The sequence below is a fragment of the Prosopis cineraria genome, unplaced genomic scaffold (assembly GCF_029017545.1).
Source record: "Prosopis cineraria cultivar Desert tree isolate PC_DT_omini unplaced genomic scaffold, ASM2901754v1 PC11, whole genome shotgun sequence".
NCBI classification, from domain to species: domain Eukaryota; kingdom Viridiplantae; phylum Streptophyta; class Magnoliopsida; order Fabales; family Fabaceae; genus Prosopis; species Prosopis cineraria.
Genome location: NW_026555342.1, coordinates 12,283,256 through 12,305,830, shown reverse-complemented (window position 1 = coordinate 12,305,830; position 22,575 = coordinate 12,283,256). Strand labels below are relative to the sequence as shown.

General features: G+C 32.1%; 2 protein-coding genes across 2 annotated transcripts; both read left to right on the top strand.

The window, feature by feature from the left end:
* The first annotated feature begins 2,232 nt into the window (after window positions 1-2,232).
* On the top strand, window positions 2,233-2,982 carry LOC129284889 (stigma-specific STIG1-like protein 1). The gene has a single exon (XM_054920405.1). The coding sequence runs from the start codon at window positions 2,316-2,318 to the stop codon at window positions 2,712-2,714; it is 399 nt and encodes a 132-aa protein (XP_054776380.1). The 5' UTR covers window positions 2,233-2,315; the 3' UTR covers window positions 2,715-2,982.
* A 1,051-nt stretch (window positions 2,983-4,033) lies between these two features.
* On the top strand, window positions 4,034-5,935 carry LOC129286112 (putative pectate lyase 2). The gene is made up of 5 exons (XM_054922135.1): window positions 4,034-4,565; window positions 4,751-4,953; window positions 5,129-5,232; window positions 5,389-5,527; window positions 5,613-5,935. The coding sequence occupies exons 1-5, from the start codon at window positions 4,034-4,036 to the stop codon at window positions 5,835-5,837; spliced, it is 1,203 nt and encodes a 400-aa protein (XP_054778110.1). The 3' UTR covers window positions 5,838-5,935.
* The last annotated feature ends 16,640 nt before the right edge of the window (window positions 5,936-22,575 follow it).

Below are 22,575 nucleotides of genomic sequence, written 5' to 3'. Positions count from 1 at the left end.
GATTGAAATCCTAAACATTATTTAGAAGAAACTAAGCTCCCCAAGAACTTAGGAGCAACCTCAAACAAGGGGAGAATAATTAATGAGAGTATTTCAACTAAGGACCAGGGAAGATAGATATTATCAATGGATCCCAAGAAAATCTAAAAATTCTCTATAGGTTTTTTGGACTAAAGTGAAATAAAGTTATTGGCTGAAGGCAGCTGATCGAAAGATTTATTAATCATATAACTTTACTTATTAACTATACAACATGACTTGTTAATTACTTCATTTTACTTGTTAATCCTTATCAAGCATTATTAAGTAATGTATTGGTTAACAAGTAATATTATATAGTTCACAATTTAAGATAATAATTTCACAAAGTAGTGTATTTGTTACATGTTTAATGTTGAACAAGATATCAAATATCATTTAACAAGTGATGATGGGCAATTAACGTTGTTGAGAAATTAACAAGTAAAATTATATGATTAATAAATAATTTAATTGCTTTTCAGATCAACGGATTAAATAAGTCTTATCACTATAATAATAAATCAAGTTACAAAATTAACAATTATTGTTGTGAAATTAACAAGTAAAGTTGAGAAATAAACAAATAATGTAGTTAAGTTTAGAGAGAGTCACGGATTAATAAGTAAAGTGAAGCAGTTAACAAGTCTTGTTTAACTACTTTTTCTCCCTTTTGCAGAATGATGCTTTGATCTTTTCAGCTAACAATTTTATTTCAGTTCAGTCCAAAAATTTCTAGAGAATGTTCAAATTTTTTTAGGACCTATTAATAAATATTTCTCTTCTTTGACCTGTAGTTGAAATTCTTCCATAATTAATTGCTTCTTTTTCCTGTTTATCAGCCACTTGATTATGCTTCCTAGGCACATGTTGGATCTGAATTTTTCCACTTGAGCATATTGATGATTCGGAGAAAAACATGACTGCAAGTGTCTTATTTTTCTTGAAATTTGCCATTTAACGGAGAAAAAAAAAAACCCACGTCATTGTGGGGGTCCAAAGACATTCCATTATGTGGATGCCCAGAAAAATGCTGATAAAAGCCCAGATCCTCAAACGAGACACGTGTTCCTCCTTCCCTCCCTCCCTCTCACAGCGTGCGTTTCTCTACCTCCAATACAATTTACAAATAAGACGCATGTTTCAGATACTTTGTGCGAGAAGTAATCAATTAGTAGTTATATAAATATTTTTTCAAATTAAGTTGGTTACGCATTCAAATGTGGCCTGTGGCATAAGTAGACTTATATATTACTTTCTTCGTTTCAAATTATAGGATATTTTTAAAAAAAATTTTTAGCTTCAAAATATAAAATACTTTGAGTAAATTAAGATTTCATTAAATATATCATTTTTAATTACCCTTTCTTTCTCTATAATTAATGTTTGTCTCTTTTCTTTTCAATGTATTAAATAATAGGTATTTTTAAAAGTTTATATTTTTGTTGTAGAAAAATAAAGTTGTTAATTGTATTTAATGAAATTTATTGATATGTGAATTTTATTTAAAAATATTTTATAATTTAAAATGGAGAGAGTATTTTTTATTATATCCACGTACAGAACACTTTTCTTCAGCTAAATTATTACAGTCTAAATCTTCGGCCGAAAAAAAAATTACAGTCTAGATCATCACCAAAAAGTCAAAAATAGGGAGAATGATGAATTAAATTAAAAGTCAAACTGTATAGAGGAATACAAAAGGAAAGATCAGTGCTTCTGTAACGGACTCTTTTCGAGTGGCTTATGAAATTGAAAATTACTTTTTTTTTTTTTCACTCGAAACTTTTGAACATGCAAAATTTGAATACAACCAAGAACCGACGCGTACGTTTGCGCCTGCTTTATTCCCAACGCGATGCATAATCTGACATGATCGCCAAGAAAAGTCATTAATCAGCATCACGAAGTTCTACTGTAAATTAGCCATAGTGCTCCAATTTAGGACACCATGATCTTACTTATACAATTAATTATTAAGCTTTTAAATATTAATCGTTGGAGGCCGATTTTCACATTTCCACAGAATTAGAAGTTCTATACTTTCAAACAAGCCTAACTCGGTTACTTAACCACTTATTTGAGCTTTGAAGTTTGAATCTGACCAATTCCTCATGCAATGACCTAATATTAATTAAAACTATAACTAGCTTCATTCATTCTCATTTCCCTCCTTCGTTCTCTATATATACCATGCTTCATTCCTCTGCTCATCCATCAAAACCATTATTCATATTTAGTTTCTTATATAGTTCTGAATCTTCTCTCTGTGTACATCAACTCTGACTCACATAAATATGAAGTCCCTGAAGGCACTATTCCTTCTGGCCTTACTGGTGGCAGCTTTGGCCATTGCTGTTTCACAAGAATCAAGCTCTCTTGAAGGGCCAAATCATCGGCTCCTTCGCGAGAGACAACACCAGCACCACCACCACAAGGCGATGACTTGTGATAAATATCCGAGGATTTGCCGGGCGCCGGGGAGCAATGGGCCGGACTGCTGCAAGAAGAAGTGTGTGAATGTGTCAAGAGACAGAAACAACTGTGGCAAGTGTGGTAGGAAGTGCAAGTACTCGCAGATATGTTGCAGAGGCAAGTGTGTGAACCCTATGGTCAGCAACAACCACTGTGGAACATGTGGCAACAAGTGCAACAATGGAGATTCTTGCAACTACGGAATATGCAGCTACGCTTAAATTCATCATAGAACTAACAATATATAATTTCATTGTAATTCTTTTAAAGATGGTTTCAGTATCAGTTGATTTCTTGGTAAGAATATGAGAAAATTTAATTTGTGAGTGCTAGTGTTGTTGTCATAGGTTCCAGTTGTCAAGTTAATCAGTCAATATAAATTTATTAGCTTATTAATTATGAGTAATAAAAGAGCAAGTGCTCATCACATGAGCTTTGCGAGTGAATGTATTATATATTATTATTTTAATTACATTGGCTTTACTGGAATATGATGGATTCATTTGGGCGTTGTAATTGACATCAATCTGTGATACCATTCTCACCTCACCCATGTTTTTCTTTCAGGCTCTCTCTCTCTCTCTCTCTCTCTCTCTCTCTCTCTCTCTCTCTCTCTCTCTCTCTGTGTGTTTTTTTTAACCCTTCATTTTTAGCATTTATTTACAAGTAGGCTACACCCTAATTTTAGATTATTTAGCTAATTATATAATTTGACCTAATTTTTAATGAAACTCAACGATAACATTTGTGTGTGTTTCATTAATGTCACCAAAAGGAAGTTGTGTGTGTATATATAAATATATATTATAATATCAAACGCAATTTTAATAATTGAACTTTCTGGTAAAACAAAATCTCGACTGGAAAATCTTCTTGGTCGAGGGGAAAAAAGATCTAAAATTTCCATTGCAGAACAGATCATCAGCATTCCCCTTTATATTTGCAAATATCGTTGTGTATTTGTGTGCATGTTTATCTAATTAATTAAGGCTCCGGAAGTACTAGATTTTCACATATACCAATGTTATAACCTAATTTTAAATATTAAATATCATATTGGTTGATTTGGGTTAATAAGTATTTTAGACTTTAAACTATTGTGCAAACAGTATTCTGAACCTTAAACTTTTAAATATGCTAAAACTTCCTTTAACTCTTTAAATTGCCATTAAGTTGAAGAAAGTGACCATTAATTTTGTAGTTGTGAAATTTAGTTGCACGTGATATGACACTCATTTTCACAACATTTTTTTCAACTTAATGATAAAGTTTATGATACTCATCAATTCTATAGGTTCTAATACTAGGGGATTTTTTAGTGAATACATGTGTTTATAACTTTATAATTTCTTCTTGTTTAACCCAATAAGAAATGATCATTAAGTAATCAACCGACAAAGTTCGTGCATCCACGTATTTTTCAGAGACAAAATCTCAACGAACGCAAGTCGTGTGCCCCACCTACGACTGACCTATTTCCTATTTAATCAACTCATGTCGTCTACTATTATCTCAGAATTAAACCCATCACCGTCAATCAATGGCCACGTTAACCCCAAAAATCTTGTTCCTTTCATGCTTTCTTCTTCAAAACTTGACTACAACCTTAAGTGCAGATTCAACAGACAATTATTACCTCAATACTACGAAGCTCAGTTCAAGCTATATCCCCAAACCTAAGAACCTTATCCTCAACACCATTGACTCTTGCTGGAGAGGCAAATCAAACTGGGCATCGAATCGGAAAGCCCTGGCTGATTGCGCTGTTGGGTTCGGCAAAGACGCCACTGGAGGTAAGTTTGGAGCTATATATGAAGTCACTGATGCATCCGATGACCCTGTGAACCCTAAACCGGGGACACTTCGCTATGGTGTCATCCAAACACGGCCTCTTTGGATAATATTCGCCAGGGATATGGTTGTGACCTTCAAGAACGAGCTTATAGTCAATAGCTATAAGACCATCGATGGCAGAGGATCCAAAGTGGAGATTGCTTATGGACCTTGCATCACCATCCAAGGTGTTAGCCATGTCATTATACATGGGATTAGCATTCATGATTGTAAACCAGGTAATTAATGCAGCATTTATATGTCGTCGTTATCTGACTAAGAAGTAAAACGATGACATATAGGTCATGACTTGTTGACAAGATGTACGTACGTATGTCCTTATTTTACGATAATCTGATATAGATTTTTAACGCTGTTGCGCGCGCGCGCGCACTCACACACACACACACACACATATATGCAGGAAAAGCTGGGATGGTTAGGAATAGTGAAGAGCATGTGGGGCAAAGGGGAGGTTCAGATGGAGACGGCATTAGCATATTTGCTTCTTCGCATGTTTGGATCGATCATTGCTTCTTGGCTCGTTGTACAGATGGCCTTATTGATCTTATCCATGCCTCAACTTCTGTCACCATCTCTAACAATTACTTCACTCAGCATGACAAAGTAAGGAGAACAAATTTCAATTAATTCCATATTGCTTCCAAAAATGTTGAGTTGTCCAAGTGTCCGCTGACTGTTGAGCTAACGTGAAAAGTCTCGTGTCGGATAAAATTAAACTATATTATAATTAAGGTATAAGTAGCTAGCTAGCCAGGTGCATGATGAATGTCCCCTGCAGGTAATGCTGCTCGGGCACAGCGATGAATATACAGCAGATAGAATAATGAAAGTGACAGTAGCCTTCAATCGTTTTGCCAACGGCCTCGTAGAGAGAATGCCAAGGTACGTAAGAGGTTGGTTTATTTTTCACGAATGAAACCTTGTAATATAGTCTAGCTTGTTGTTCCAAAGTCTAAACGCATGTATATATATAGCCATATCACTATATCTTAGTTTTGGAATGAGTTGTGAATTAATGTGTGATGAGAGACGACGCAGGGTGAGATTTGGGTATGCGCATGTGGCGAACAACCAATATGAGGAGTGGATTCAGTACGCCATTGGAGGCAGTGCCGACCCTACCATTTTAAGTGAAGGCAACTACTTCATAGCTCCAAACAACGCTACTGCAAAACAGGTACGTCAATATAATGTTGAGAAATCAACAGATTCAATTAACCATTATTGATTCATATGTGCAATAATTAATTAATAAATGACAGGTTACCAAGAGGGAAACAAGTGATAAAAGCTGGAACAAGTGGAAGTGGAGGACGTACAAGGATGAATTCAGGAATGGAGCATATTTTGTTCCATCAGGGTTTGGAAGTTGTGCTCCTTATTATGCAGCTTCACAGTCTTTCATAGCTGTTACTGCCTCCTTGGTCCCTCATTTGACTCTCAATGCTGGTCCTCTTCATTGTGTCCTTGGCAAGGCTTGCTCCTAAAATTGTATTTGGCCTCGTCGTTATATCAGCACTTGATGCATGCATTTTGATCTCTACATGCTGTTTCTTTTTCCTTTTTTTTTAAGCTCGGAATGGGATCTTGGGAAGTCATGTACTAAAATTGGAGGAAAGTTGCGTTTGACGGCTATTCACCGTGTTTGCTTCATCCCACTTGTTTAATCGATCAAATTATAAACACTTAATTAAAATAAAATAGAATATTTAAATTTAATTTAAAATTGAGAAACACTATAAAGACCTGTAAATTGATTTTCTCATTTCTTTTTAACCTTTTAATTTTATTAAATTTTATATTATTTTTTATTTCTCATACATATCTTTTCATTGGAGGAAATTCTACTTAAAATTAATTGTTTGGTTAATTTTCTCATTAAATAAGAAAATTAATATACACCTCCTTATAGTTTTTTTTGAGTTTTGAATTAACTTTATATAATTTATTGTTTTTAAACAAGTGTTTATAATTTGGTCATTAAATATGTTAATTCTTAAACATTAAAATCCTTGAATTTTTTGTCCTTGAAAAAAAACATTGAGAATTTTATATTTTTATTAAACAATAGATATAATTTCCATTAAAAATTTAATCAAAATATAATTTTTTTTGCTTATATAATTATGCACTGTTATAGGATATTTCTTCCAATTTGCGTGAGATGTGTTTGACCATAGAAAGAGAAACAAATCAAAGTTAAAGTCCTATAGTTTCTTATATATATATATATATAATATCCTCCACGAAAATAAAATATCTTTTAGAATCATCTAGCTGATTAATCTATTATATAACTAATGAAAGTTAACATATTCTTTCCCAAATTATCATTACTTCTTTTAATAATTATTTAATAATAATAATTAAATCAAATACCGAACAAGACTATTAGATATATAATCTAAATATATCATATAACGATTATCTTTCAGAATCATCTAGCTGATCATATTTTAGATTACAAATATAAGATAAATACACCTCCTTTGGATTACAATGCAGAACTTTTGTTTAAAAATCCTGCTTCGTCTAAAATATAATTACGTTGCGTAAATTTTATATATTTTTCTAATTATACCCTTTATTATATATTCTACTAGAGTAATTAATGAAAGTGTTTTGAATAATTCAAATATTATATTTATTACATCTGAGGTATAATTCAAGAGATGTGAATTTTTTAAAAAAATTAAAACTTTACAAAATTAAAATTTTACAAAACATAAATTAGTTAACAATGACTTATATTATAATACAAAGGAAGCAGTATATATACATTTTATATTTTTTCATATTCATAAATAAACGGACAACCCTAAATATAATATTCCATTAATTAGTTTTATGTCTAAAATAATTTACCTTGAATATTGGGAAAAACTTATATACCTAATATTATATAGTTAAGATACTTATTTCCAATTAAATCTGGGCATGTAAAGCTTCCAAATTATTTTGTTAACATATTAGGATGCCTGTTCAAGCTTTTTTAAAGGAAATAGGTACTTTTTTTAAAAAAATATTTTTAAACTTTAAAAAAATCAAAATATAAAATAAAAGCAGATTATTATAAAATTTTAAAAAATACTAATTCATATAGATATATCATAAAATTTGAAAAGAATAATAAATAGATAGTTAGGTTTATAGATATATGTAATGATTCAGGAAAATAATGTAAAAAAAAATCTAAAATTAGATAAGTTAAGGTATTTCTATTATTTTTGGTATAAATTTATTAAAATATTCTAATAGTTCAGTGGTAACTACTATTTATGTTTATTTTTAGGTCCCATGTTCGAATCCTTATGGTGAAAAAAGGGAGTCTTTATTTTTTCTCTTGCTTTTGTTTATTTTGTCTGATTTATATGATATTACCATTATGCCAGTAAAAAAAAAGAGAAACAAAAAAAAGAGAGAAACAGAAACAGAGTCGGATATAAATCATACGCATACCCAACTTTTTTTTCATTTTTCCATTCTCGAATCTTCAAGAACCCAGTGAGAGAGGGAACTTTCTAATCAAACCTCCACCGCATTCTCGCCTCCTCTATTTCAATTGATCACCGGCATGGGTGTCGAGTTCACCATGAGTTCGCCGCTGTAAAGATTTCGCTCAAGATCTACCTACTCCATCTCTGTTTAAGCTTCACTGTTGATTCCTTGTTTCTCTTTCTCGTTGGTGTCGTCTAGATGCTTGCTCATAGGTAGCCATGGAAGCTTGATTCTGTCTTCTCTCTAGTTTGATTCTGTGCACACGTATGTATTGGTGAGTGAGGTACAAACTCTCCCTTTCTTCCGTTCATCTGCGCATGTGTTCGAGGAAGCTCGAACGCAGGAGCTGTTCATTTCCCTCTGTTTTTTGTTCATCCTCCCCTGTTTCTCATTGCAGACATCTTCGCTCCTCTCTCGTTCATGCTGTTGCAGATTCTTTTTCCTTCCTCCTCCTTGTTCGTTCGCCTAGGATTATCTCCTTCTCTGCTCGGTCATGCTGGTTCCAGGTGAAGAGCATCGAGTTTTCTTTTTGCTAGCTGTGTGCGTGTGTGTCTATTTAGTGGAGATAATATTATTTGGTGTGTGAGGTTACTGTTGTGCGTGATTATAGAAAGGGAGTAGGTTTTTGAACCAAGCAAAAATCTTTGCCTGCTGAAGATGTTGTTTGTGCTTGGAGTATAACTAAATTTATATTAATCTTGTTGAAGAAATAAACTTGGGATGCCAAATTAAATTTTATATTGATGCTGTAAGATTGTTGAATAAATTATGGGATGGTATTTGAAGGAAGAAATTACTATTAAAATTTAAAAATTGGTGCCTATAAGATGTTTGACAAAATGCTGGAAAGGATGAATATTGGTGGATGATGGGGAATATATGTGATGATTGTATTATTGATAATTAAATTGTTATGGATGAGAATTATTCTCTATACAAAAAGTTGAAATTAGAAATAAGAGTAGTTTGGAAATAATATTATGAATTAGTAATTCAAGAGCCAATTTGTTATTAAGATATTAGTCATTAGAATGTCTATGAAATGTTTGAAAAATGTTGAAAGTTAAGAGTTGTCTGTGTTACTTTCTGAATTATTTTAGACTGATGATGATGATGATAAAATCTACAAAAGAAAATAACAATGGTATTTCTTGGGCACTAGGATTTAAAGAGCAAGCATTACTGGAAGAGGACCAGTTAGAAGTAAGTTACTTATTTGAAAAATTTTCAGGTAAGTGGATAGCGTCCCAACTGATATTTCATTAAAATCTCTTTTATTCAAATATTATATTTTTATGCAAATTCTTTTTACGACAACAATGTGATTATGAGATATTTTATTGGTTAAATTATATTATTTCGTGAAATTATTTCATCAGAATTGATCATTTTAGTTAATCAGTAAATGCAAGTTTGAATTCTAAATGTGGGATTTCAATTTGGAAATTATCGAATTGTTACGGAAAAACGATTCATGCGAGTTCGACATTGAAAAGAAAAATTTAATGGAATGGTGATCAATTTCTCGCATGTTTGAAAATAGTTTTAAAAAAGGGACTTTATATAGAACACTGATTGCTAACGACAATTCCGTTAGCCCTTAGCCCGCCATGGTGCACCTAGCTAGCAGGGTGTGTATAGGAGGTGCTAGCCCCGTGCGATGGCCAACGCACGTGGAATGGAGGGATGGTTATTCGTGAGCATCGTACTCACGTTTGTTTCGTGGCCTCGGCTGCGTTTGGTTATATACCCTCTTGGACTGTGTGTCCACATTTGTTTCGTGGTGAGAACTACGTTTGGTTACTTACCCTCGTGGGCTGTGTGTGCACGTTTGTTTTCGTGGCTAGAGCCGCGTTTGGTTATTTACCTTCGTGGACTGTGTGTCCACGTTTGTTAATTGTTATGATAAGTCCCTATTATATGAATTTGATTATCTGATAATTTTACATCCCATTAGTTTTAAATAGTAAATTATTTATAATTATTGATTTTGTTTATTTGCTTCTTTGCAATCAAGTGATAATATTATTTATTATGAGATTTTAATGGTTCGAGATTTTATTTAAAATTTTATAGAATCATTTTATTTCGAAAGTTTACTAAATTTTTATAAAGATCGTTGCCTTTTTAACTGACATAATGGTTTAAATCTTTTGTTATGTTTAATTATTTATTGTTGGGACGTTATTCACTGAAAAATTATTTTTGGTCTCAGATGCCCTAGTTAACACTGATTCTCCTATTGATCCATGAGAACTCATAGATGTGCTGGGTAAAGAACTGATCAAAATTTCTCTTTTTATGTAACTATCAATGCTTATGTATGTTATTTTGGAGAGGTCTGGTTAGGTGCTCCACATATGCTATGTTAGGGCTTCTGTTTTGGTATATATGCTGTCTATTTATTGGAAGAGCTAAGCTCTTGACTGACATGATATTCTGTAAATATTTTTGTATTGTAGAGTTTTAGAAGATCTCATTTATAGACGAAGTTTTATCAAAATTTTTACAATTTTTTTTAAACTTTATTATAATGACCAATACCAAAAATGTTAAAATATTAATATAAATTTTATTACATTTTAGAAATGAAATGAGTTTAAGATTAGAGGCTTACGGAGATGTGTTATATGATTCACATCCTGTGCCGGTTACCCCTCCATTTTTTTGGGGTATGACAATATAGATATAGATAAATATATATTTAATTATAGGAGATATGATTATAAGATTTCGATACACCAGGTTAAATTCTAAATTCCCTACCTACAGTCTCGCTGGCACATCATTTCCCTCATAAACCTCTGACGAAGCCCAGCCTAGCAGTTACGTCAAATGCAAGGTTCATTTGTGGTCATCACATCAAGGTAAGCATCCAGCAGAAAAGCAGAAATCAATCTTATGTTGTTGTTGAGAATTATTTAAATCTGAAATTATGTTGTAAATAGTTTGATAATTGTTACCCGAAAGCTTCTGAAACCTATTAGAGATGTACATGGATTATGGTAGCGGTAGAAACTTGAGTGACTTCTCTGGCCAAAAGAAAAGCTTGAGTGACTTTAATGATGAGATTTTTTTTGCATATTCTTTGCTCTATTTCTCCAAAAATATCCATGCAAACTAGCTTATTATCCAAGAGATAGCGATACTTGTAGACATCAATTCCTGCCCTTGATTTTACCCAACATTCTAAAACTACATATGACTTTATCAATTTTATGAAACAAGCTCTTTCATTCCAAGTTCCTTCTAGAATCATCCAATTTAGGCTCATTGGCCACATGGACGATTCATGTCCTGTTCAAGCACTTATTTCTATAAGTCATGTCCAAGGATGTGAACTCCAAATATTTGACTAATTTACATGTTGACTTAACCCATAAGAGCCTTATAGATACACTAATGTCTTTTCCATGTATCTTATCAAACCTAAAGATGTTGAAGCTTTATCAAGTTGTCTTCTCTGATGACCATTCAACTAAGAATCTTTTTTCAATGTGTCATGTTCTTGAGCATCTGCATCTAGAAGATTGCTTGTGGAAAAATGTCAAGACAGTGAGTATATCATTTACTAAGCTTAAGAAGCTGATTATAGATTAAACAAATTGTCCACTTCCAAATGTTTCAAATTGGTCTAATCAGTTCGTAATTCATGGGAATGATCTCAAACAGTTTAGTTATAGTGGCCAGTTTTACTTTGATTACTGCATCTTGAATTCTACATTACTAGAAGAGGTGATCATTAATGCTGAGATTTGGCCTCAAAACATTCTTCCTTATTGGGAAGAAGATCAAGACTTCATTAACAATTTGAATCAACTTAATTACTTTGTTTCTAATTGCATAATGAAGCTTCTAAGAAGGGTCTTTCATGCTGCCAGTAAGTTGATATTTGGAGATACTACTATCATGGTAAGATTAATTACTTCTTTTAATTGTATGTTTATATTTTACTTTTATTTATTAAAAAAGTATATAGCATATAGAATATTTCATTTACAAACTCGAAAAAAATTTGCAACTTGAAATGTTTGCAAACTTACTTATCAAATATTGATATAAGATACCAAGTACCAACCTTCTCTCTGTTCCCACCCCTCTCACTCACTACTTTGAATTGAGATTATTTATTCATTTTTCCTTTACACCATGATTCAATCTAATACCCTTTTCATCCAAGGTTTTTTAATTGCAACAATTTGCATTCTTTTCAGCTCCTAGCCAAGAATCGAGAATTTGGGGATGATATGCCATATTTCTCTAATCTTAGCCATATAAAGTTAAATGCAGTACATCCATTTACCCTAGTTAGTGAATGTTGGAGTGAGCCTATACGGAGGAGTCCTCACATCGAGCGCATGGACGTTTCAGGTGAAACCTTATAATTGCTCTGGAAGACAACACTTAAGTATTCGTTCATCTCCTGGATCAAGGGCCTTGTGTTATTATATTTCAGTAATCTTAGACCTAAATAATGAGAATTATTGATATTAGGAGCTTAGATCTCTTGGAAAATTATAATATGATATTTATGCTTCATTTCATGTTTCTTCTTTTCCTAAGATCATGGGTGCATGTTTTATGAACAAACTTCTTTTATTTTAAATTTTAGGTTTAAAATTTGACTTTTAGACGTTTTATGCTTCATTTCATATTTTTGAAATGTTTGTGATTTACATGATAGAATTTTTTTCACGCTCTTTTCTTTCTATCATTGAAATAAGTCTCCATAAAGAAGTAGATATTTTATCAAAAATTAAAGCTGTATGACAATATTTTGGACATTATATTTGTTCTCATACTTTATTCCTACGAAGCTGAAGACACAAAGGATTCTATTAGCTTCACAAACAGACACATACTTTCACTTTGAGAATTACATATAAATTACCAAATTATAAGATTTTTCTCCAAATAAATAAATATAAAATAAGTTCCCCTAAATAATAATGATGATGACATATCGTCATCGTCATCATCGTCATCATCTTTTTTGGTAAATTCCTTGACAAAAAATGTTTATATATAACTCAAGAAAAGCAAATTTCATTACTTCTTCAAAGTTTTATGAAGACTTCACGCATTAAATTAAGGTTAAAATACAAATCTACCATCAAAGTTTTCATGTAGACGCACTTGATTTTCTCAAGTTTTTTTTGGCACAATTTTATCCCAACATCTTTCAATTTGGTATAATTTCACCCTACCATTTGATTTGACTATATTCATCATTAGCTTGACTGTTGGTTTCAATTTGGTAGCCCACAAATAGTATATTTATTTTAATATCATAATTGCCAATCTAATGCCATTAAACAAAATGAATAATTAAATGGATGGATGAAATTAGGTATGGAGAGATGTATTTAGGGAATCTAGTGAGAGGATTTAAATCCATCAAATTTGAGGATCATTGGATTGGTATAAATCACACATCAAAAAATTTTATAAGTTAAATAAGGTTTATAAATTTAAGAACCTCTTTCTTTCAATATATGTTAATTTTTTTTTAACTTAATCTTCCTTTTTCCTTTTAACATATAAACATGGACTCCTAACACGTACCAAATTACATGTATGTTAAGATGATATAAGATTAAAAATTTTATTTTTAATTTGATAATAAAAACAATTAAGTGAGAGCATAGTTATTTTTAAAATGCAAATAAATTTATGTATTTTAACGATTTAAATAACTTGTTGATTTACTCCCTTCCTTCCCCCTTTATTTTTTGTGATTAGTTGGGCATTTCATCATAGTGTTATTGATTGACTATTCATTTTTGCCATTATTTTTGTTCTATCTTCAAGTTTTGAATTGTAATTTAAACTTTTTATTATGTTTTCTTGTGATAGAGTAGATATTTATTTTTAATTATACTAATGCATTTTAAATTTGTAATGTGTTTTTTTAATAATTTAGAAGGATTTTTAATATTATTTGGATAATTAGTTTCTAGAAAAAATATATTTTTTATAGCCAAAAAATAATGTAAAGTGGTGGGTTTGTAATTTTTAAAATTGAAAATATATATGTGCGTGTTGCGTGCGTGTGTGTGGTTTTTTTTTTTTACTGGTAGGTTAGCTCGTCAACCTACCCCTACAAGTTCAGGTTGGTAGAAATACAACTTCCCCTGATGCAAGTTATGCCAAACCGCAACCTGCTGTAGACTGGCCTGTATTATCAACTCTAGATGTGTAGTATTAACAATTTAAATATGTTTCCTTAATTTTAGTAGAGTTGTTAGAAATCATTTATATACTAATAACAGATCAATTTAGTTGGTAAAGCTTTGGCCTATAAGTCATACGATTATGAAATCAAATCTCACTGCTAATGTGAATGCTTTATTAGTGGGCAATTTATAAATGCCTTTGTAAGCACTCACTTGGAGGCATATCCTAACCTTAATGAGTGTCTGGAATACAACTCAATCTCACCTAACCTTTTTTTATTAAAAAAAAAAGGAATAGCTTATATATGGGATCAAAGAAGGTATGAAACTATATGTAAAGGATTTTGGCAAAAGGTCAACAGGCAAGCAATTTCAGTTTCTCTATTGTCATTTGATTCACCCTTATTCCATGGTAGAAAGAGTTGTAAGTTTTCCATACAATAGTTGTTCATTACCCATACTAAAATGGCTATTTTTTCTATAAGAGTTGTTTGTATGCATAGCTATAAGGTTAATTTAGTCATTTCCCTCAACAATTTAATTTCGTTTCACTACCCTTAGTTTGCAATGAAATTTTAGACTTTAAAATGCTCTATTTTTCATTATGTTTGACCAAGGGATTTAGATTAAAATTTTTCCTAATAACAAAGTACATCATAATTCACAAATAATAGGACTACAGGGTCACTTGTCTTGGTCAAAAAAACAAGCTAGAAACTTTGATTAAACCCATAAACCCAGAAACTCATAATCAATGGATATGATAGAGAGATAAATGAGATCTAATTATTTTCAAGTCCATTAAAATATTGTTTAGAGATAATGTTGCATTATTAAAATATGTTGACATGGATGAAATAATATTAATTACAACTATATATATTAATGAAAAAAATATAGTCATTTAGATAAGAAAAAAAAAACTCAAATTTTTCTTATAAACAAACCACAATGTAAGAGACTGGATTGATAAAAATTAAACTTAAAGATTAATTTATTTAGGATTGATAAAAAAATTAGCTTAACCAAGATTACTCCAATGGCTCAAGACCTAATCAATTAGTCCAGCTAAACAAACAACATGATAAAATAAGTAATTCCTTCAAACATGCTCGATGCCCTCTTTGGCTAAGATATCCACTGCACCGTTCACCTCTTGACTATTACACCATAGCATATCAGCAAACTAGTCCTAACTAAGCTTGCTCTAAATTTCTATTAATAATTAGTACTCGGGATGATCCTTAGGGATATCTATTCACAGCATCTCTATAACCTCCAGGCAGTCTGTCACCATAGTTAAAGACGTGACATCACCTTCGCTTAAGACTTCTTTGAAGTTTCTTGCTCAAAATTCTTGAAAGGGATTGCATTATTACAAGAGCTTCCCCTTCTCTTACTAAAGGATTTACCCCCATCTCTCGCTAAAGAAGTTGAAGTTAGCTCACCTTCCAACCCATCTTTTGTTTTCTTCAAAGCTTCTCCAAAAGACACTCCCGCCCTTTGGGTAGGTATATTGTTTTATTGTAGGTATATTCTATATCTAGATTTTCCTCTTATGCAACTACAATTCACTATTTCAATTTCAAGACATGTGACAAAATCACTATTCCCTTTAGCCATATCTATCTCTAGTTTTACATCCAGCCAATACTTACCTTGAAGGGCATAATGTACCCACACCTTCATTAATGCTCGACCTTTGTAATGGATAAGGAGGCTTATGCTTGTTTACTAATATCAATTAACATTATAGTACTACCATTGCTGGATCTTATAAAATAACATGCAGCTTTAAATTTTATAATCAATAATTGTTTTTCCTATTAATAAATCTTCTCAATATTATTATGATGCCTTGTTAAAACTAATTTTTCTCTTAATTAATTAACATCTTGGATCAATGTATAATTCTCCCAAATAAATTTTAATTCTACAATTCTCCATTTCCATATATATAAACTCGTATGGCTTTTTTTAGAAAAAGAAGAAAGAATTTCTTTTATTTTCTTGATTCTTTTCTTTGATCCATATATACTGCAAACCTTAGCTTTGAGTATTAAGACATGGGTAAAGAAACTAGTATTATTATGCTTACCTGTGCTTTACAATTTTATACATTATGATCTATTATGTGATATGCGACTATGAGATTCTTCTCTATTACATGTTGAGAAATTAACATAGTTTTGTCACCCTATTTTGGTTTACAATTTCAAGAGTTTTAATGCCCCTTCCCCAGAAGGCCCATTAATAACTTGCTACAACTACTAAGTATTTGACCTCTTTAGTGACATGTAGTGGTCACCTCTGTCCTTTGTATCATTTAGATTTAGCCACCACATATCCCTTAAGATATCATCACTATAAATTATGATTCCTTTGTGTGCACATTTTAAATTGTTATTTGTATCATTGCTTGAAGAGGCTATGGTAGAGAATTGCATAACTAATTTCAATCCAAGTTGCTTATGTGTCTAACATGTTATGCCATGTGTCACATAATCCATCTTAACAGCTCTTTTGTCTTTGTTCGTCTATTCTAACATTAAAGCATGTTAAGGATGAACACTAATAACATATGTAAATTATAAGGACTTATTCTTAACAAAATAAACTATAAAGAGCTTGACTACGGTTGACCTAAATTGTTTAATTAATTTTATCTTTTTTAATTTAGTTTTAGGAAAAAAATTTACTGAAGATAATACTTGGCATTGAGTAAATTTTCTATCCTATAGTTGCATATTATTGAAACACATGCACTCAAGAGGAAAATAGAACACCAAAAAGAATTGATGTTAATATTTTGTTTTTTTTTTTGCCTGTGAATTCATATGAAATAGTATCATTAGTTTGTTTCCTAAGGCAGAATCAAATACTAAAATATCATATTGATTTGTTTTTTTAATAATTATGCAACTATACATTCAAAGAAAATAACATAAAAAAGTGTGATAACGTGATTATGTACTTATTGTCATGGGGTCATTACTCTTTTCTCAAAAAGCTAGCTCATTAAAGTGTGTAGCACACCTATTTATATAGCTAGGACCCTCCTCAAATTCCTCTGATATGGGACATCACAACTTCCTCAACTAATCCATGACACCCTCATCATGGGTCACCCATTAAACAGGCCTACTGAATGGACAAACTTAAGTCTATCTTTTAGACCACTTTGCCACAAAGCCATTACCCTCTTCCTAAAAAACTAGCTCTTTAAGGTGTACAACGCACCCTCTTATATAGTTAGGACCCTCCATTTAACACCCTCAAATTTAAGGTGTACAACACACTGTCCGAAATGACGACGCCCGTATTTAGTGCACTGTTGAGAGCTCGTTATACTCGGGGCAGGGGTAGATACTGTTGGGCTCCTTTGTGACCCGTGATAACTACTATGATAGCTCCTCTGTCCTTGGCCCCTTTAAAATGGACCCTTCTGCCTTCCTTGGTTCCATGAGCTACTTGAACCCTGATGGTTTTTCTTCATAATGCCTCTGGTGGGTCGAGGGTAGGTTGGGGGTCTACTATATGAATAACCCCTCTTCTCTCTCTCGACCTCCTTCTTACTGCGAGCTACTACTTGTAGTTTTATGCACATTTCGTCATAATCTCGGATATCTAGATGAGCCAATTGCTCCCTCAATTCTGGTCTAGCCTTCTCCAATAAGCGCTTGGCCTTCCATTCAGAATCATCCCTATACTGCAGGTACGTGGAGTATCTAGATAACTCTTGAAACTTAGCAATGAATGTGTCCTCATCGAGGTTCCCTTGCTTAAAGGCATGGAATTCCGCTTCCTTCTCAGACCTTAACTCTGATGGAAAGTAATGCCTGAATAATTTTTCCTTGAATTCCTCCCAGGTGAGTGTAGAATCATCCCTGGGCGCTGCTGTCTCCCACCAATCTCTTGCTCCTTTCACTAGGAGCACTAATGCTACTTGTACTTTCTGATTGCTGGTGCATGTGACTACTCGAAAGATGGACTCGAGTCTCGTCACCTATTCCTCTACCATGGATAGTTTAAGGTTACCATCAAATGTAGGAGGGTTAAACTTCCTAACAGTTTCCCACACATCAGTAATGGTCGGTGGGGCTCTCTGTTCCTCCTGCTTAATTTCCTCCCTTCTAGACTCATGATCTCTCGGAGTGGCAGGATGTGAGGAACTGCCTTCCCCCACATGACTCTCAACATGAGCCCTATTTCCATTTTCAATTACCTTTTGCCTCTTTAGCTCCATCAACTCTTGTTCGTATCCTTGAACCTTGTCTGTTAATATTTTTACAAGCATTCTCAATTCCGCCAAGTCAGGCTCTTCATTTGGCAGTGACGGTGGTAGGTGCTTATGTTGGAATCCTGAGTTACCGCGAGTAACAGGCATTTTCTCTCTCCTCCTAAAGGATACAAGATATAAATAATAAAATTAGCCTAGCTATATAATGGCCATACAATGAGAAGTACCATAACAATGTATATTGCCAACCGACTATATGTAATGCACCACACATAATAAATACATATTAAATTCATACAAATAATAGTTTCAAACAAAAGTTTAAATAAGTGTTACTAAAATATAGGCTCGAAACATGATGCTTGATACCAATATTTAACACCCTCAAATTTACAGACTGATTTTTCGCAAGTTATTAATTCAATAAATCCTTTTTTTTACTTTTTTTTTCATTGAACCCTTATCATGGTAAAAAAAATTTCTACCATGATACATTCAAGACAATATACCACAGGTCTTAAAATATCTCAAAAAGCAATTAGAACCATGAGGGACAGACATGATCCTCATAGCATGTTATTCAAATCAGATCATAAATCAAGAAGGATAAACATAATCCTCTTGGTTGTATAAATACTTTTAATAAAAAAGATTAGAGTTTACATGCTTCACAAAGAAGATATGTCCTAAGTTGGCACAAGATATATTGTATAATCTAAAATAAGAGGCAACGTAAAGATGGTGTCTCATACACCACAGTTACACCTCTGGTGCTTTCTCGACCGGACTCGATCCTGTAAAAATATTAACCATGGGGAATGAGACTTAAAAGTCCCAGTAACCAAAAATTAATATGTAATGATGCATGCGGATGTAACTAATCATGTGATTGCTAAGTGGGCACACAAAACATTTAACCGAACAATACTTTCAAACAAACCGAACAAGTATTTAATTTGCATGACTGCACCTTATATCCTCCTTTCACCATGCTCGGACGCCAAATCACCCGGCCAAAGGTGAGTTGGACCAAGCGACACGCCACTCATTGGGTCCAATGAGGGCTTACCATGTGGTAATAATTAACCGAACAGAAATTCCCATTAACACCATATATTAAAATACCCTGACAAGTCATGCATCATTCAAATATCCAAACAGGAATATATCCGAACAATAATATCTCATCATGATAAATAAAAATAAATTTTTGACCCACTTGGCAATAATTTCAAATAAGTATATATATACAGTATTTATTTTTATTAATTCATAATTTTTCCAAACAATAAAACAACACACAACCATTCACAAACACACCCATCATAACACATTAATAATGGTTACCTTGTGTCTTGAATAACAAGTTCCCTTCACAACTCCTTTTTCACCACTATCTTTGTCAATATAATCTACATAATTATTTCACAATACTATATATTAATTTTACATTAAAATAAATAACTCTAATTTAAAGAGTTAGAAAGTCTTAGATCTATAATCCATATTAACACTAATTTAAGATTTATGCCTCATTTAACTTCCCAAATTCTTTTTTAAAATTCTCGTACCCTAATAAACTATTTTTTATCCTCAAATCACTTCTAGTATCACAATTTCATCCTTCTATATTCTAAAAATTCATCCAAAAATAAATTAAAAATTTTAAAATTATCTGAAGCCTCAAATCACCTTTCTATAACCTCAAAAATACCTATTCATACTTAAATAAATATTTAATAATCATAGGTTTATCCCTACATTTCAGATTCCACATAAATTCAACCATATAGATCTAGATTTTAACTCAAAAATTCTTAAACATGAGTTTCAACCTTAAAAAAATATTTTATAATATTTATTATATCCCTAAGAGTTTTAACCTATATTTTTAATCCATCATATCATCAGATTAACTATCCTATAGAAAAATCTACTCTATCCTACAAAATAATCATATCACTATAAAGCTAATATTATTTAGAAAATAACTATAAAATTAATTTTATAGTTAAATAAATTTTTAAATGCTAATCTAAACAGGAAAGTTAGAACATACCTGAAGAAAAAAAAATAATCCCCCCTTGCGAGAAAACATCGACCAACGTGAGAGGAAGAGAGAAAAATAATATAAAAATGAGATTGTGAGTCCCAAAATTATATTAAAAAAAACTATAGGTCTGAATTTAATTATTCAAACCTTTGGGCCATAAGTTGTAATTTTTTCTAAATTGCATCTTAGTCTCTCATGCTTCCTAATGCACACACCCCTTCTTTTTATACATGAAGGCACCTCATCTCTTCCCTCATCTAACCAATGTGGACTTAGAAACAACAACCTTCCACCCTTTTTTTTATTCCTTCTACTTTCTCTTTTTTTTAACACACACATAAAAAATTATTTATGTATTATATCTTAACTAAATATTGCTTATGTGGTTTTAAATTTAAATTTTTAAATTTATAATTAAATACCTAACTATAATATTATTTCTAAATAACCTCAAATAATATAAATTCCTATTATTATCATTTTTTTCAAAACCTAAATTCTACAATTTCTTTATTATATAAAAATTAGGATGTTACACTCCACAAGTCTCTCTGATGTGGGACATGATAGCTCCCTCAGCCAATCTATGATGCCCCCACCACGGGTCCCATTAAAAGGGTCTATTGACTGAGTAAACTCGGGTCTGGCTCTAATACTATTTTATCACAAGGTTATCTTCCTCTTCCTAGAAAACTAGCTCATTGGAGGTGTGCAACATACCTACTTATATGGCCAAAATCCTCCTCAAGTCCCTTTAATATGGGACATGACAACTCCCTCGGCTAATTCGTGATGCCCCCATAACAAGTGGCCTATTAAAGGGGCCCACCAATTGGGCAAACTCAGGTTTAGCTCTAATACTACTTTGCCACAGGACCATTACCCTCTTCTCAAAAAACTAACTTATTGGAACGTACAGCATACCTGCTTATATAGTCGAGACCCTCCTCAAGTTCCTTCAATGTAGGACATGATATAATACACATGTTAGTTTACCTTTTATTCTTACAAATCCTCTCTCTCTCTCTCTCTAAATATCATGATAAATAGTAAATAATATTTTGTAATAGTAGAGAATCATATATAATGCATGAAAATGCTTCATCCTGGCCTTAAAGCAAAATAATAATGCATCAACAAGATTGATACTAATGATCAAAAGGCTCAATATATTGATTTGTAATACAAAGACAGAGGAGAAATGTACTATACTAATATTAGCCCTAGCTTGTACATTAGTTGAAAGAAATCAATTTATAATCTTAGACAAGTCAGGTTAACATCAGATTCACTAATTAATTGCTTTAGAATAATTGTACTGCTGTTATCTTATACTAATATTTAGGTTATTGTTTTGGTAGTTTCTTTAATTTGTTGTGCTTGCGGATCTTTTTTTTCTAATTTGCATCAAATTCACAATGTTCTTATATATGATTTTAGACAAATTGTTCAATTAATTTAATAATTTTTTTAATTTGATTTAGGATAAAAAATGGACAATGACGATCCTAAACGACACCCAAACTATGATGACCAACAAAACTCTATGTTGAAGCAATATAATGGCACTAGAAAGTAAGCTTTAGAAAAACTTGACCAAGCAGCTACTAGGCATAGACGTAGACCGTTTCGTTGAACAAAGCCAAGGAAACTGCCTTTAGGATTGGAAGCACCAGAGCAACCGCCTCCTAAACTGAAGGCACCGGAGCAGCCACATCCTAAACATGAGGGCCAAGCCTCCTTAGAGGATCAAACCTGGTCCTCCTATTCCTAACTCTGACTTCTTGAGACAACAAGGTGAGGTCAACTTAAATTATAATGCAATAATATCCGTACGTTTTATGAATAACAATGGAAATTGGATTGATTCAAAAAATGTAAGTTTTCAATTATTTCTAATTGAACTCAACAAAACTCAAATCTAAGTCAATTAAATAGTTATATCAAAAATGTTACCTTTCAAGGATTTTTTTTTGTTTACATAACACCATTCATTTCAAGGCTTTATTTTCCTATGTACCAATGATCATGAATTCATTAAAAAACAAATATAAGATGTGGCGACCCATAATTCCTTAATTCTGGTCGCAAGCTTGTTAAGGTGTTCATGTTGGTTCCATACTTGGTATTCTCTGAAAAAATTAACTTACATAGGAAGCTTCTTTTTATGTATGTGTGTATGTGTGTATTGGCTGGAAGACTGATGTATAAAGTTAAGAAATTAGTTGTGTGCAAAAGATTTTTCACTATAATGTTAC